General features: G+C 35.2%; 3 protein-coding genes across 7 annotated transcripts in view; 2 read left to right on the top strand and 1 right to left on the bottom strand.

Moving 5' to 3' along the window:
• Positions 1 to 438, top strand: part of LOC125193940 (peroxisome biogenesis protein 7-like) — a 1838-nt gene extending 1400 nt beyond the window's left edge. Inside the window, exon 3 of one of the 2 annotated variants that reach the window (XM_048091896.1) lies at positions 53 to 438. In XM_048091896.1, the coding sequence (XP_047947853.1) occupies positions 53 to 182 (130 nt within the window). In that variant the 3' untranslated portion in view covers positions 183 to 438. Of the gene's footprint in view, positions 1 to 2 lie in introns of both variants that reach the window. The other variant, XM_048091895.1, reaches the window with a different exon arrangement.
• A 64-nt stretch (positions 439 to 502) lies between these two features.
• LOC125193932 (probable serine/threonine-protein kinase SIS8) lies at positions 503 to 8872 on the bottom strand. Of its 3 annotated transcripts, none has more exons than XM_048091882.1 (16): positions 8753 to 8872; positions 7217 to 7595; positions 6001 to 6204; positions 5712 to 5903; positions 5351 to 5607; positions 4948 to 5034; positions 3962 to 4057; positions 3614 to 3700; positions 2863 to 2980; positions 2041 to 2347; positions 1847 to 1970; positions 1719 to 1738; positions 1481 to 1637; positions 836 to 1124; positions 684 to 756; positions 503 to 586 (listed from the first exon to the last, which is right to left on the bottom strand). In XM_048091882.1, the coding sequence occupies exons 2-16, from the start codon at positions 7460 to 7462 to the stop codon at positions 504 to 506; spliced, it is 2340 nt and encodes a 779-aa protein (XP_047947839.1). In that variant the 5' UTR covers positions 7463 to 7595; positions 8753 to 8872; the 3' UTR covers position 503. The 3 variants fall into 3 exon arrangements, with proteins under 3 accessions (XP_047947839.1, XP_047947840.1, XP_047947838.1); XM_048091883.1 differs by having other exon boundaries at positions 7217 to 7601; positions 8753 to 8852; XM_048091881.1 differs by lacking the exon at positions 8753 to 8872 and adding an exon at positions 8384 to 8402.
• Positions 8873 to 13142: 4270 nt separating this feature from the next.
• LOC125193935 lies at positions 13143 to 16448 on the top strand. Of its 2 annotated transcripts, none has more exons than XM_048091888.1 (4): positions 13143 to 13292; positions 14076 to 15177; positions 15288 to 16067; positions 16141 to 16448. In XM_048091888.1, exons 2-4 carry the CDS (start codon positions 14119 to 14121, stop codon positions 16183 to 16185), a joined length of 1884 nt encoding a protein of 627 aa, XP_047947845.1. In that variant the 5' UTR covers positions 13143 to 13292; positions 14076 to 14118; the 3' UTR covers positions 16186 to 16448. The 2 variants fall into 2 exon arrangements, with proteins under 2 accessions (XP_047947845.1, XP_047947846.1); XM_048091889.1 differs by having other exon boundaries at positions 13151 to 13292; positions 14093 to 15177.
• Positions 16449 to 17066: the final 618 nt, after the last annotated feature.

Raw genomic sequence — 17066 nt, forward strand, 5'->3', positions numbered from 1 at the left:
ACATGAGCGTGTGCCTATGGGATTATATGGTCGAGGATGCACTCATTGGGAGGTACGATCACCACACAGAGTTTGCAGTTGGTGTTGATATGAGCGTGCTTGTTGAGGGGCTCTTGGCGAGCACTGGCTGGGACGAGCTTGTATACGTTTGGCAACATGGAACGGACCCTAGGGCGCCATAATACAGGGTGTGCTTTTCTTGTTCTTCCTTCCATCTCTCGGTGTATAAAGAAACAGATTGCAGGGTCTCCTCTTCATTGTTGTACTTGTTCTTAGCCTTTTACGTTTACACATCATACGATGAAATGCAGTGTGATGGTTGAGAACAGAACGATAAATTCGATTCTTGAATAATGTAGCGGACCCAACATGCTCATATGTATGGAATTCCAGTCATACTTGAAGGAAATATGTTACCTTTCACAGTTTTTTGTTGAACGTGTAGTTCTTGTCATGTCTCTACTGCTTTATATAAAAAGAAGCAACTGTAAGTTCAGCAAATATTAGCACAATAAGAGCTCGCATTCTTGCAGGCGCGACAGTATCTCCTGACAGCTTGGTCGTTCATCTGGTTCAGCCCAGCAATCTGAAGAAGACAGAAAATAATCAAGTTAATTTGTATTTCTCCCAGAGGAACACAGAATGTACAAGGATACACCACAACTTAAATCTCTAAGTACTACCTGCTATCAGCTTGCCTAGAGGACCTTCTGGGATTTCAAGTGTCTGCCTGTCGTGGCCAACAGCATAAACTACCTGCTCGTCACGACAACAACAAATGTACATCTTGTGAGGAGTTTTGTTTGTGCGGTAGTTGCTGTTTGCTATGTTTTACCTGTACAGATGGTATGCCTTCCCATGGCCTTTTGAGTGTGCAGAGCTCCCACATTATGACACCCAGGCTGAAGATGTCGCACTTTTCTGTGAAGGGCTCATTGCGAATTAGTTCTGGTGCCATCCACTCTGGCGTTCCAGCTGAAGAAGAGTCTTTCATGGGCCTGGTGATCAGTTTCCGCGAAAGTCCAAAATCACATATCTTCACCACCCAATGCTTGTTCACAAGGCAATTTGCACTTTTCAGATCACGGTGTACCACGTTCATTCGATGTATGCTTGTTAATCCCCTATATACCCCAGGAAATAATGGACCAGAATTAGTGCAAAAGGAAGAAGAATCAACCAAGTGAAACATATAAACTGAAAAACATAAGTATTTGTCATTGCTCGTGAACCAAATGATACCAGATAAATAAAACTCATCATCCAATTCGTTCACAATCTTATTTGACATTATAGATACCACCTAACATTAGAATCGACAAAACATACAACATAATGGAAAAGCCCGAACAGAATGTGCACAGAATCAAGCCTTTGTGGTCTTATTTTTGCTCTGATGAAGATGCTATATTCCAATAAGCCAAATGTTGTAAGCACGAGGTAAGAAAATGAAACAAAGATGCTATATTCAGCAAGACACCTGCATATATCAACAAGCATTTTGAGTCTCCTTTGCCAGCTCAGCTTCTTTTTCAGCGCACTTGCATGGATTAAGTAATACAGTGAACTCATTTCCATAAATTCAGTAACTAGGGACAGGCGCGGAGGTGTTGTGCACGCACCAAGGAATAATATAACTGCATTAAGAAGATAATATGCTTTTTCTAACAAACATTTGACAGCAGAGGAAGAAACTGTGATTTAAGCAGGGAGATTACCATTTGGGTGGCGAATCCGGCTGCAGGATAGAAAAGGAATCATTAGGAAACTGAATAAGCCATATTCCCATCAAATTAAAATCATTATCATTACACACTCTAACATCAGAGGTACAGCAAATATTTACCTCAAGATAGATATCTCATTGCAGAAGTCTTCAATATTCTCAGCAGTCGGATCTTGCTCAAGAAATACTTTAATAGCAACCTCTAACCCATTCCACGTGCCACGAAAAACTTCACCAAAGAATCCTAATACACAAGGAAGAAGATAAAATAGTCTTGAATTGCAAGTGATCATACTATACAAGAACATACTTACCAATTCCTACACGAGCTCCGATAGTTATCTCAGAAAAATCAATATTCCATTCTTCAAAGGGTAGCAGTGGCTGGTTCAGGAACTTTGACGATTCAAGCACTTTACTGAATGTTGACATCATATCAGGATTCGCAAAATTTTCTGGTGTGTCACTCATAAGAGAAGCTTTCCTGGAAAACCTCTGAGGAGAAGAAGGCATAGAGACTGCCTTGTGAGAGTGTAATTGTTTCAGATTCAGGGGAAGTTTACATGCCAAAGGCTTTTGACCATATAACCCATCATGTGCGTCCGGATTGAACCTTGACACCTGGAAAGGAATGATGACCATAATACAAAAAATCCATAGAGATTGAAGATGAATAGCAGGCATGTATACATATTCATGCATAAAGCGACAAGTCTATTAAAGGCAAAACTGACCATAGGTAAGAAACTAAGGCATGAAAATGGAAAGCACGAGGAGTAAGTATTCTACCATCATTTTGTAAGATCATAGTTTTTAATATTTTTGCAATAAAACAAAATTTTGAAATCTGGGTAGCCTATATTTCACTAGATCCTTAAAATACTTAAAAACATCACCCGTGCTGAATTTAGTTGAACGGGAAAGGTTTTCCGGAAAGGGGAAAAGATTGCCACCCATAAGATATATATTCCACTGTCGACTCAAGTTCAGCACTGACTACAAGACAATAATTTTCAAACTAAAATTAAAGAAAACTTAGTCACTGCAGATAAATATGTTTCTAACTCTTTTATCACCGACTAATTACTGTGTGAAGTACACTCATTGTAAGGAATAACAGAATAGAAGGTGCCTACACTTCCTCGAGGTTCTGAGCAGTCTTCTTGTTCACTCGCGGAACAGCTATAAGAAGAAGATACTTGTTCCTCTGGATGACGATTTCTCTTGAGAGTTTCACTCATTTCTCGAACAGCCCTGAATTCAAACTTTGGTGAGCATGTGCAGAATTGCATTTTTAACAAAACAACAGTTAAACTACAAAATGCAAGTAAAGAAATATTTTTTCAACCTGAGCTGAAGAGGTTTCTAAAATAGAAAGCAAACAGCCTTGCTATATATAGAGTTCACTTGAATGATTAAAACAATTAGCGCTTCTTTCAAGAAGAACACACAAGTAGAAATACTAATAAATGCATAAAACCAGGCATAAATTTTCAATTTACATTTTTCATAAACATACTCTCAGCCAGGCACCCCAGAAAGTTCACATCACTTCTGCAATGATCTTAATTTTGCCACGATTCATGCAATGGATTATTTTCCACCCAATCATATTAATATGATAATATCAACCTTCATAAAACACATGGAAAAGTTTTTTCCGGACGCCAAATGAAATGTAAGAGTAATTTAACCCATCATTTCATATTGGTGCTGGTCAGTTATCACAGTCATTCCATCCTCAATGAAAAGAAGGTTTGACCCCTTCACATAGCACAATTGTCATACAATTTCTATCCCTATACAAAAGATTTTAAGATACAACAACAAAATCAACAATTCAATGTAAGCACATCTAGGATGAAACAAGCAGAAAGAGAGAACCACCTCACTATATCATCACCAATCTCAGGAACCATGCTAATACATCGCCGTCTTCTTCTGCGAGATTCTATTGGAGATGCACCAACAGACCTTGAATTTGATCGTAAACTACATGAGAAAAGGCATTGCAACACGTAGCTCTAAAGAAAACATAAGAAGGGGGATTGGTAGAAATGCATGTTAAAAAGCAATCTGAGAAATGATGGAGTCTTTAACTGCACAGTCTGCACTGAGCTACAAATGAATATGTGATTATAATGTCAAAGTAAAGTTTAGGACATGAGTGTATTTTGGTACACTTCAGATAATTGTAAACTGACTATTATATTAAAAATGCTGAAGACCACAGACCTTGATGCATTGATATCATTGTCATACACTCGGAATGAATGTCTGCGATCTCCAAGCAAAGATCGCCCATGTCCACGGAAGAGAGGATGCTCGGGACTGAAACATTGCAGAATTTCATACATGAAGATATAGTCACTATAAGTTACATCAACAGATGAACTAAATTCAAAAAAATTAACGAAAGAACTTTCTTGAATATACAGAGAGGCATAATAATTTTCAACGAAGAAAGGAAAATTATTGCCTGAATGAAATTTATTGCCAATCTAGCTTATGCAAATAGAAAGATGAGGTGGCACATCATAGGGATTTTTTAGGATACAAAATAAGATGAGTGGAAATGAACATATTCCTCATTATTTGAAACATCAGCCCCTTGGATGAGTTTAAAAAAATGTGATACTAACATAATGGTCAAGAGATGCAGAGGAATATGACATAAACAAGTTGATCTAGAGAATTTACAAAAGAAAATTAACTTGACGTCTAGCATTACACTAATCCCAAACAAACTTTCAAGAAGTCAAAGTTCTCTATTTGATTTCATGCATGCTAACATCTAAGTATTTAGACAACAAAATTGAACTAGAGATGCTTTCTAATATGAAAAATAGTCTTGAAAAAGTATCTGACTGAAGTTTATTTGCAATTTAACACTGTTGTGAATAAAGTAGATAACATGTGGCCGTTCAGAAGTGTTAAAGATATAGGTTAATGTTTTGTCAACTCTAACTGCTCATAGGGTTTTGACTAACTTCACTTTTATCAATATCATTAAGTTCATATCCTCTAAAGCATGCCAGAAGTAGAAGAAAAAACATTAAGTAAGCGGTGCCAGAGGGACACAACTCCTGACACAAGATACACACCCCCAATAAGAAACTGAAGGTTGCACTTAGGTATAGCACTTCACTCAATATTTGACACCTCCTATATTTAGAAAATTGATAAAAAGGTGTATTTTCAGTTTAGAAAAGTTACAAGACCTTGAACTTGTGGTCCTTTGTTCCGCTATGGCTTTCTTTCGACTCTGCCAAAATGAATTTGCTACATTTGGATCACTGTGAGATAATCTGGATAAGAACAGGTATTTAGCAACCTCAACCAAACAAATCACAAGAACATATGAATACAATTTAGTTGGACAGTGACACATGGAAAAGTTTTATCTGTGAGGAGATGCAAATAAAAAGGATTAGATTATCAGATCTGAGATTTGGATTGCTAAACATATTCCAACAAAGGGGCGGTACCACATATATAAGCTGAAAGCACTGTATTACAGCAGTAGCAGCGCGTAATTCTAAAATATTAAGGCTCAGTAGAAACAGAATTTATAAACTGCCAGGTGACAACAACACAAACTGGATCCAGGATATGCATTCTTACCCTTCCACTTCTGTTTGATCTGAAAATCCACGCACTGGGCTATTTGGTTCAATAGGTGAATCATATGAATCATACTCGGCAGAATCACTTTCACCAGCAGAGAGATGAGAGAGAAGGACTGCCTTTGCTGAGCACGGCACCAACTTCCCAGGGTTACGTGCAAGATCGACCAAAAACTCAACAGAATTTAAAACAACTATGGCAGACATGTCCCTATACGCATCTGATCGCTGTATTACACCTTCTCTATGTAAACCCTGGAAGAAGAGACAGACAAATTCAGGAGTGTGTTATGTAGAACAATTTCGGCTATGGCAAATATAACGCTTGTTGTGTGTCTCAAAAGAGGATGGCACCTTACCATCATAAGCATACATTCAAGGCCAACAGTGTCAGCAAGAACTTTGAACAAGATAGCTTTGGAATGGCAAGAACCATACTTTACATGGCCGAGCATATGGATACCTTGATTGTCTAATGCATGAGAGACTTCTTCAAGTGCGCCTCTCACATGACCGGGTTCCAATTTGGGTCTTTTGAAGAAATCACAGACCTTTAGAGGTGTTAATGACAAATTAAAAAAACATAATTCTATGAAGCCAGCTCAAATGAAAAAAATACAGTACAAATGAACTCAAAGAATTGCACACCAATCCAGCTAGCTTCTTGATTGTGGCGGCAGGATTTGGATTGAGTCCCCTCACCAATTTGATGGCTAGCTGCTTTAACATAGAAAGTTTCTTATCTTTACGTGCATCAACAAGAATAACATTGGGCCTGAGGCCATCAGCATCCAAGGCCTGGAGCTCATCTATAGAGGGAATGGAATAAAAAAGCTCCGTGAATCTTCTTTCCTACAAAATAGGAGGAGTCATAAGTAACCGAATTCACCACCAAGAAAGTTGATTTGTGATACACCTTACCATTTTATTAAGGTATATGTCTGATTGAAAGAGTAAGTAAATCACGCCGTTAGCATAGTTTCAGACAGTATGAAATAGAAGTTTTTTCTTTATTAATAAAAACAAAAGGCCCTTCATGTCATAAAATGAAAAAGAAGAATAGTAGAGTACAATATAGAAGTTCCAAAATGTGAGCTAAGTTGGCTAACACAAAATTCCTTGAGTTGGTAAGTGGAGTAGCAATAATACTCTATATAATGCTATGGCTGTGAGAAATTGTTAGAACCTAGAGCCTTCACTACAATATTTCTCTACAGCAATGCTATTATTTCTAGAGATAACTAAATGCTTATGACTGAAAGTTGCAGGAGTTAAATGGGGATAATCCTTCACTGTTATGCAGATTTTAAAGATAGATATTATACTCCTCAAATATCAATAGCAATATACATTTGCTGAGTTGCTGCTTTCAGTCATACAAAGAGACAAGAAATATTTCTGGGAGAATTTGCATAAATCACCAACATGGAAGCTGGATATAAATTTTTGGCTCGCGTGTGATGATCTGATACTAAAAATTCAGAGTCAGAAAACAATTTGTTAGGGATGCAGCAGCATTGGTAACCAGGATATTCAAGAGAATCCCTGGAGTCTATGCAAGAAGTCGTCTTCCTAATTACTGGTAACAACATTGCATTAATATTTAAAAAAATAACAGAACGGAAAAGAGAATTAGATTGCAAATTTAGTACGTATATGAGAAATAATCTTAGGTGTGGTTACAAATGAATTTGAGTCAAGATCTAAATATCTGTGATACTAATCAACCATAGGAGTATAAACATTACCTTATCTATCTGCTTTCTTATACTTTGAACTTCACCAAATAAAGTAGAATATTACATAACTCAGCAATCAGCATACCAAGTATCTACAGCACACCATAAAATTAATAATCACTTACTGGATAGACAAAGTAGAAACCATCTGGGATTGGTTCTGCTAGTTTTCCAGTGTCCCACAAAGTCTGTGATGCTAAATGAAATGCTGGACTCCCACAGTCAAGCTGACCTTTTGATTTGGAACTTGAGGTTTCATCTGGAGAAGCCAGGGAAATTTTCCGCAATTTATCAATAAGACCTGACTGCCACCATTGGGCATTATGAACTGGTCCTTCCGCCAGCCTCGTATCGTCCGTTGTCTCCTCCATGTATTCTTCAACTCAAAATACAATGTCATGTTTGGTAACATGTAACGTGCATAAGAGTCATAGCAAACACAAACTCTGCTACAGAAAATGTTCATAAACAGTTTGTTTATGATCTGACTGTAGAACAAATAATCTGCAACTTGAAAAGGAGGGGAAAATATGAGAAAGCTTAGAAGTCTTCACAGCGGTTATATTAATGTGTTCTGTAACAGAATGCACCAATTAGCATTTTGTAACCGAGTAAACAAACTTCCATATCCTCCCAAAAAATGGAACAAAATGAACACCATATATAAAAGAAACATTTTCAGGATCACCTATTCATTTTCCACGAGAATGTTTTGAAATAAAACTACATTGCGAAAATGTTGTCCACAAAAATGTCAATAAATATGAAAAATATCCTGACAAGTTTTGTAGTTGATGCATGACACTTTCTTTATCTTCTGTGGCATCAGAGTGAATTATAACGGAGAAGCACATTCGTCGTCCAGCATGGAAGACTCACTATAAACTAATTTTCGTAGCTTAGGCAACAAGCTTTCTATCTTTGTTTTTGTAGTACACTGCTTGCACTTTATTGCTAGTTTTCAGCACTCGATTAATTAGTAAAACTAGGCTTTGCTTGTACAGATTTTGTAAAAATCACTATACAAGAGAACAGAAACTTGCTCCAACTTATCCTACATTAGCCAACAGGATGCACTGTGAACTAATAACATAACACACTCTTCCTAAACCAGAAACCTCTGTGATAAATCAAATGTGCACTCTACTTAGCTAAAATGACAATCTACTTCTCCAACAAAGCTATCAAACAGCAGCCGTCTCTCCACGACTCCAATACACAAGCATGAATGCACACACACACAAAAGACAACAAGAAAAATATAAGAAACAATAATGAAGGATCAGATTCACCTGATTATTGATCAATTAAGTCAATATAGGAAGGGAAAAACCTCATTCTCGTGACCGAGTCAATAATCAACTGAAACAAAACCAATGCACACCCCTGACTAAAAGTAAAGAAGACGATAGCAGTAACCACCACAAAAATTGAGCTTAAACTACAGAAAATTGAAGAATCCAGCTTAAACACTTGTTTTACTCCTTTGTCCGATTCATTTCTAATTAATCAATGAAACAAAACTTCCTCATCCCTTCATTATGTACAAAGGAACAAATAACCAATCAAGCAGCGTCTATTAACGAATCCACGTCAATAAAAGTTGAAAACGGAAGAATTGAACGAGAATTTGAAGATAAACAATGACGACGGAGAGTTACCAGAAGATCTGCAGCCATAAATCTGAGAATGATAACCGGAAACATGGCAATCTGAATCTGGGAAGAAGAGGCTTTAAACTCTACTTCTACGTTCGCGTCATTATTAAAAGTGAAAATCAATCGAGTTTCATTATTTTGTCGCTACTCAATTTATGTATATTTATATCAATAAACGGCAACGACTCCTAGCGTTGTTAATTTTTTATTTTTTTTGTTATTTTAAATTGATTTTGATTAACTAATTATGTTGTAGTAGTACTTAATTTCTTTATTCATAATATACTTTTCAATAATCATTTTTTTCAACCTTTATTAAAATTTGTATCACAATTTCATTTAATTATTTAATTGTAAATGAGAGTTCAAAGTTCAAAGTTTCAAACCAACTTCGAAAGGTGAGCTCTAGTTAGATAAGAAATTTATGCATGCACTAAATTAGAGTGAAAGACTTTTTTGACTTCCATAATTAGAGCTAATAAAATACTAAACACTTTGAAATAGAGGAATATTTCCATAATTATTGAAAGTGAAAAGTTATTTGAGATAATAACTATTGGCACTTTTTTGACTTTATCTATGAAAATGAAACATAGATTTAGCCTGTATAGTCCAAGACAAATATCTCGAAATTTTCAATAAGATCATGCATGCTCACTCTGTAGTCAATATCCCTATTTCCAACAAGGTCACAAGCCTCACTATACTTATTAAATGGACCATTGATGATCTTTTTTTAGACCAAGGTAATTTACGAAATTAAGGATCAAATTAATTAATTTTGATCATTAAAAATGCAAATATATTGTTATACTATATAATTCGCCGACCTATTTTTTCTCTGGAATAGGGGGCTCCTTAATTGTAGGGCATGGCTTGTTTCTCAACAACCATACCTATAGTAATGAAATTATGATGATCATTCAAGAGCAAGGCCCAGTATTGGAATTAAAATAAATAAATATAATATTTTACTACTCAATAATATATTCCACTATGTTTCTTTAGTCCAAATCAGCAAGTAAATGAATAAGAAATCGACCCTGGTCTTGAGATAGTAGTTACTATCAAACAACATTAACATATGAGAATTTGAAGTTTCGATAGAAGTAAATGGATTATGTTATAGAAAATTTTAAAATACCAGAGTACATTTATAATTAATGACGCAACTATTGATTTCGGTTTATTATTGAGGCCCATAAATGAGCCCAATTGGTGTGTTCTTAACTTTTATGGGCCGATTAAAATGTAAATTTCTCATATAATTAGAGAAATACAAGGTGGAGTATATTTTTCCCCAAATTTCCATACCAAAAAAGAAGGCAATTGTCCAATGGAAACAATATAATTCTAACCATAATTACCTTAATGGTACTTATTTTAATCAAATGGAGTAATGTTATTTTGAATATTATAAAAATATAATTTTGCAAGCGGATGAAAATAATTGAGAAAATAAAATTACATTTTATAACTTAATTATTTTATTTTCAAAAATTGGGATTGACCAAAAATTTACCAAATTTTATGATTTAATTAAATGAATATTATTCAAGTCATATTTTATTTGGCATGGTGACCAATTACATAAAGAAATTGTCGTGGGAAAAGAATTAATGGGGATGATATGAGTCTGTATGATACACTTGTAATTTAATATTTCACAAAACTCCAGAACGTATTTCCGACTATAAACTAATTTAGGTGACTATTCAATACCATTCAAATCCAATTTTTTACTCTAATTTAATATTTCAAGAAAAGCAACATCAGTGATTAGCAAAATCCTGGGATTGATGAAGTGCCATGTGACATATTTGTTTCATAGGTATATATTTGAATCAAAACAAAATATTTTAATATCAGACGATTGTCTTTTTCTTCTAAAACATAATGGAAAAATCTATTCCCATACCATAACATGCATCGAGCCGAAAGTGTGTACCCTACCATATTTTCTCAACAAGAAAATTAATACATTGATTGAATTGATTTAGTCAACAATTAATGGCAGACAATGTATAAGTTATTTTTAAGATTGAGAAAAGATATTATAGTAAGAGTCAGCAATATAAGAGAAAAAAATTGCATCTTTAATATGGAAAATGAAAAATAAAAATACTGCTTGACTTGACTATAATTAGAGATCAATGTCAAATGATATCCTATTTCAGATTGAAGAAATTGGACGTAAATCACGTAATTGACGCCATAAACGGACGGCAAATCATCAGGGGCATTTATTTTGGTTAAAGGCATAGTAACAAAATATTAGTGGACCTTAAAGTAATTGATAACATCAGAATTAATGACTAGTCATCATTATTTGTATAGACTTATATAGTAAAAAAATATTATATACTACTACAATTTACTTAGTAATAGGTAAGATATTTACCATGAACTTTGAATATATTTATAAAAAAAAAAAAGCTAGATATTCGTAGAAAATAAAGACTACAAGGATGACAAAAGAAAAAACGGAAGATCAAAGACGTGTTTTTAAGTCATAAAAGTTAAAACGATCATTCTTAAAGGCTAGCTAGATGACATGGACACTTCAGTTCGCAACATAGGATTCAAATTCAGTGAATTTGAGTTTTGTGAGAGATGAGGTATGTGTGAAAAGTTACGTGTTAATGTATTTTTTCACTAAAATTTGTAGTAAAGATGTAAAATGACTTATAGGTGATGCATTTTTTTGACTATATATTAGCCCTATTTGTGTATACCATTTTACTTTATTATTGTGAAATATAAGTATAATTATACATTTAAAATTATATTAAAGTATTTTCATAAATTAACTATATTGATTTCGAGGCAGGCATCTCCTCATCGTTTTATACCTTTCCTCCATAAATCTACTTATTTGATTAGATTAGTAAATTCTACCCTACGACCTATATATTTATTGGAAGTATACATATTTTAGGCAAAAATGATTATAAATATAGTTGCAGCAGGTGGCCGCAAAAATTAAAGCTATTCTTCCTAACCTTCACGGCAAATATTAAAATAAGCATTTGCAGTTTTAGATTCGTCATTGCCTTCTAGCAGACAATATAAATAAAGATAGGGATAAATTTACGTAATTGTATGGGCATAATTAAGAATTTTTTGCCATTTTCATAATTTCCAAAAATAATGAGATTTATTCATTTTAATTGAATTTTCAGTTTATTATATAACCAGCCTCATGTTGATTAAGAAAGAATTATTGTTTAACATTTACTTCAGATAAAAACACTTATATATCTCCAAAATTCAATTAACATAAAAATAAATATTCACACCGCAATTTGTATTTGGATATTTAATGAAAAAGGAAAAAAGCTAAAGAAAAATAACACAACAATAAAAAAATTAACGCATAAAGAAAATGCATAATCATTATTATTAATGTTACATTATTTTATTATGTAACAAAAGAAGAACACTTTAATATTTTTTCAGATAAACGATTCCATTGCGTTATTGAATTGAAGATTTATACCTCGTGATGATTCGTTCTATAAAATTTAACGAAAAAAAGAAACAAGTTATTATTAGAGAATAACACAAAAGGCAAACAAAAAGTAGAAATTACAAAAATAAATAGTACTACTAATTAATTTTTTTTGAAAAAGTATATAGTACTGTAATAAATTATATAAGATCTAATTTTATGTTAGTATTAATTATTGATAATCGAAGTCATTTGATTTTTTTTCTAATAATAGTGTTCAAAAATCGAAAATTATGTCTTAAGCATAAATTACTCTTGATTATAGAACCGATTCAGGATCCAATTCTAAAATAAGAGATAACAAAAAAGGCAAAGAAAATATAGAAATTAAAAAATAAATAATTAAAAATTATTGAAAAGTATAAAGTCCTACTCCTACTACATTAAACTATATAAGATCTAATTTTATGATAATTAATTATTCATAAACGAAATCAAATGATTTTTTTCCTAATCAAAAAATCCAAAATTATGTCTTAAGAATCAACTAGTCTTGATTATATCACTAAAAATAGAACCGATTCCAAAAACTAATCGGATCCAGTTCTAAAACAAGAGATATAATTTATGTAAATCCATATTTTTCCTATAAATAAATAAATCCGATTGCTTTTTGTGTGGTGTGAAAATATAAAAACCGGCGAAGACCAAAACAAAATAAAAACGGGCGCGCGAAATAAATGCGGTTAGGTTTTTTTCATAACTGTCACTGTCATCCAACGGTATATCCGTGACATACGTCGACGACAAATCTCCAGTGATAATACTGGAGAAAATCAAGAATTGCGATTGGCCCTCTTCTTTTTTGAGAGAGATAATCAGCCCCACCACGTCATACCATCCACATACATTTCAGTCAATCAGTAATCAGCGCTACTCTTGTCTCCTAAATACTCATTAACCTTAAAAAGCAAACACTCACACTCTCTCTCTCTCTGTCTCTCTCTTCCTTTTTCTCCTTTTCCTTTGCCACCATTCGCGGGAAGAAACTCCAAATCCAAGAAATCAGCGGGATTCTTCTTTCTTCCCCAGGTACTCGATGAAATGCCGGAACCATTTTTATTTTGTATTTTCATGGATTGATATGGAAAAGTTTTCTTGTTTTTTCTTGGTCTAATGTGAAGTTCTTGGAGTGTTGTCTTGTGGGTTTTAGTAAATTTCCATTCTTGGCTGATGATTTTAATGATTTCTTTGATTTCTTTAGGGGTGTGGAGAAGTTCTTGAAACTACTAGCATTTCTTGATTTGCTTTTGGTTTTTGTGAGAATGTACATTTTTGTTTTGATTCTGCTCAGTTTGTGTTTTTGTTAATAAATGGTTAGTGATAAAATTTGATGAAAGGACAAAATTCCAGCTGTAGATGCATATAATTGCTGGAAATTCAGGAAATGGACTTTAAAGGTGAAAAGGAAAGGGAAATGAAAATGATATAAGCAGTCAGATTTTCTCCCTTTTGGCTCAGATTGTCTTAATCTTTGGATGCAATCTCACTAATTACTGGGAAATTCTGGAAATGAGCTGTTTGTATTTGTGAAAGGGAAAGAAAATATGACTGGTAACTGAACATTGATGAGGTTTGTTGAGGCATTCATGGACTATTTAAATTTGAAATTTAACTTGGTTGATGAGTGAAAGTGGGTGAAGTAAATGCCTTTGCATTGGTCAGTTCTCTATGCCGTAAAAATTCATAGGTTTGGTGTGCTCATCAATGATTCATCACCAACACTATTGCTGATTAAATTTCAAAAGAAATTACCACACTTTTGAGTTGTTGAAAATTTATTGTATATATCACTGATGAACTTTGTTAATTTAGGCCTTGTTATATGTTAGATTGACAAACAAAGCATAATCACAAAATGGAAAAGAGGCAACTTGATTTCAATGCACCACTTATGTCTGCAAGGAGATATTCATCACCTTCGAAATCTTCCGAGCTAGCAAAACGTAAGGTGGTGGAGAGGCCACCGCCCTCCCGGCAGCAATCTCTTCAACCTACGAAACCCAAATGGGAATGTGAGGAGGTGACGATGACAAAACCAGCTTCTGTTCCATTTCACTGGGAACATATCCCGGGAAGGCCTAAAGGTGAAGCCGAGAGCCACTCACATACCCCTGAGGAGTCAACCACACCGCGTCTTCCTCCAGCAAGGATATCAGATGCCACGAGGCGCAGCACAGGCGAAATCCCAAAGCTTCCTCCTGGCCGGTTATCTGGTCATTCGAGATACTGTTCTGGTGAAAGAACGAACGATCAGAATGTTTACAGGTCCCACACTGAAGCATTTTCCGTCACTGATCATGCTAGTCTTTTGGAGAGATTGAATGATAGTTTGAACTGTAAAGACGATTCGGATTCAGAGAGTGGAGATGAGGCGTATTCAGATGCACTCGACACGCTCTCACTGACAGAGTCATGGTCCTTCAATTACAGTGTGAGTGGGATCAGTGGTTACATGAGTTCTGGTGTGAAGCCGTCTGGAACCTTTTCCGTGGACAAACAAACTCGAGATTTCATGATGGATAGATTCCTGCCAGCAGCCAAGGCCGTTGTGGTGGAAACGCCTGAATACGCTGTGAAGAAGCCGTCTCCACTTGAGGAGAAGCCGGTGAAGAAAGCAGTTTCTAGGGAGATGAAGCCGTCACTCAAGCAATATAGTTCGGATGCATTACCGTATTACACCAAGTATATCAATAGCATGGAGAGTGAAGACGAGGATCAGGAGTCAGTTGCTCCTCCGAGTAAAAAGTCTGGGAAAGCTTGGGGGATCATCCCTCGATTTTGTGTCAAGAATTCGCTGTGCCTTCTGAATCCTCTCCCAGCTTTGAAGTCGAAACCAAAGAGCCGGCCTTCCTCCCCTTCAACGCGTGAAGTGAAAAGATTCACTAGAAATGCACACAGTGGACCACTTGACAAGGTGAGATCAATCTCTTAAAACAATCCTATTTCATTTTTCAACTAATTTTCACACTTATCAGATGAAACTATTCACATTTTGTTGATTGTTGATGATCTCTTGAATTGCAGAATGCTTCCCAGGCGGTACAAAAGACGAAATTTCATTCCGGATTGCTGTCACGGGATCTTCCAAGAATCGACAAGTTTAGCAACCAGTATCTCAGCTCCAATGACACACACAGATCAGCAGGAGTGTCTCCATTGGGGCGCCAACGAAGTGGCAACATCTCTCCGTATCGCAACGAAACCCCAAAGTCTCCATTTCGCGAAGGAGCAGGGTTCCTTGGTGTCCCTAAAGAAGCCGAGATTTTCAATGCTAAGCTTGCTTCATCGCGCAAGATGTTCAGGGCCCTGCAAGATGTGTCGAGGAATCAGATAAACGCAGCCCCTGCAGACTATCCTGTGGAGAAAACAGTGTACGTAGATTACGTGAAGAAGAAAGAACTTCCCAGCACGAATCCATCTCCAAAAAGAGCTCAAGTTCTTGATGCCTACAAAGCCAACGGAATAAGTCCTAGATTCATACCTTCACCTAAGCCAGAATCGAGAAATGAAGCTCCTTGTGAAGCAGAATTCATGACGAATGAAGAAGACGATAATGGAAGAAGAGAGACAGATCCTCCTCCGAGATCTCCTTTACCTCCACCACTCCCAAAATCTCCATCGGAATCTTGGCTTTGGCGCACTCTGCCTTCCATCACACTAGGAAATCCATTTGCTAACTCGCGTCGAGGCAGCCCTCTCCACCCCAACAAACAGCAGGGGAAGAAGGCCTCAGCCACTAACTCCAAATGGGAGACCATTGTAAAGACTTCCAACTCCCGTCATGATCACATCCGCTTCTCAGAGGTGTGAAACCTTCTAAAATTTGGCTTTGGCTGTTCCATTGCTTTTGTCTCATTCAGCATTTGCATTCTTGCAGGAACTCGTGCATCGTGCTTCTTACAGGCGGCCGATGAAGTCGTAGGAAACCACGACGAGTGCTGATTTGCAAGATTTCGAAAGTGTCTTGGTTCGCAGATTTGCAAGACCTTCCAGATCATACTAATTTTATTGAGGAAATATATATATAAGTCAAGTTGATGAGATATGAAGATTGAAGGGCAGTTATTATAGTTATTTTTGTATCCCTCTTTTTTTATATGGTGGTGGGATTAAGATGAAGAGTTGTATTGGTTTCTCCTTATCATCACAGAAAGTCAATAATATTTGCTCAGCTTCTGTGTTTTATATTTTTGTCATTTCCAAATGGATCGATCTTCTGCTTTAAAATTATATTTTGTTAACAATTATGTGTAATGTATAGATAAATTTCATTGTAGTTTTGACGAATTTCAAATGTTACTACTACTATAAAGAGGTTAGAGTTTTGGGGTTTTCATACCGCGATGCTCTTCTATAGCCCAAATTTTACTTACTACAAGCCCTTTTAAAAACTAATACTACTACTAATAATAAGTAATAAATATTTATAAATTTGAAGTTTGGTTATGATAAAGTACTCTTAATTTGGTGATTCTGAGTTAGTGTGAAATAGTAAATTTATAATTATTTTTAATATGGAGCTTACTAAAATAGAATATAGAGGTTTTGAATAGAATTGTCACGTAGTAAATAATAGAGGTAAATTGTGGTTGATTTCTGGTTACTCTCATAATTTGTCCCGGAAACTAAATTTTCGGTGAAATGGGTGGTGGCTTTCTTACGCAGATAAAAAGTTGATTATTCAAATTGTTATTGTCTACATATACTTGAAACGATATCGTTTTTCCAATTTTAAAATTTCCCCCCTTAATTTTCATCGTCAACATCTTCATTTTAGGCTTTTGCTATTTGGGATTCTCAACT

This window comes from Salvia hispanica, chromosome 6 (assembly GCF_023119035.1).
Source record: "Salvia hispanica cultivar TCC Black 2014 chromosome 6, UniMelb_Shisp_WGS_1.0, whole genome shotgun sequence".
Classification (NCBI taxonomy): Eukaryota; Viridiplantae; Streptophyta; class Magnoliopsida; order Lamiales; family Lamiaceae; genus Salvia; species Salvia hispanica.

Excerpts from the sequence above, each read along its gene's own strand:
- LOC125193932 (XM_048091882.1), bottom strand. The coding sequence starts at position 7,462 with ATGGAGGAGACAACGGACGATACGAGGCTGGCGGAAGGACCAGTTCAT. Across the intron at positions 5,904-6,000 it reads TCAAGAAGCTAGCTGGATTG|GTCTGTGATTTCTTCAAAAG; the intron begins GTGTGCAATTCT and ends ACACCTCTAAAG. Across the intron at positions 1,125-1,480 it reads ATGCTTGTTGATATATGCAG|GGGATTAACAAGCATACATC; the intron begins GTGTCTTGCTGA and ends TGGGGTATATAG.
- LOC125193935 (XM_048091888.1), top strand. The coding sequence starts at position 14,119 with ATGGAAAAGAGGCAACTTGATTTCAATGCACCACTTATGTCTGCAAGG. Across the intron at positions 15,178-15,287 it reads ACAGTGGACCACTTGACAAG|AATGCTTCCCAGGCGGTACA; the intron begins GTGAGATCAATC and ends CTTGAATTGCAG. Across the intron at positions 16,068-16,140 it reads ATCACATCCGCTTCTCAGAG|GAACTCGTGCATCGTGCTTC; the intron begins GTGTGAAACCTT and ends GCATTCTTGCAG.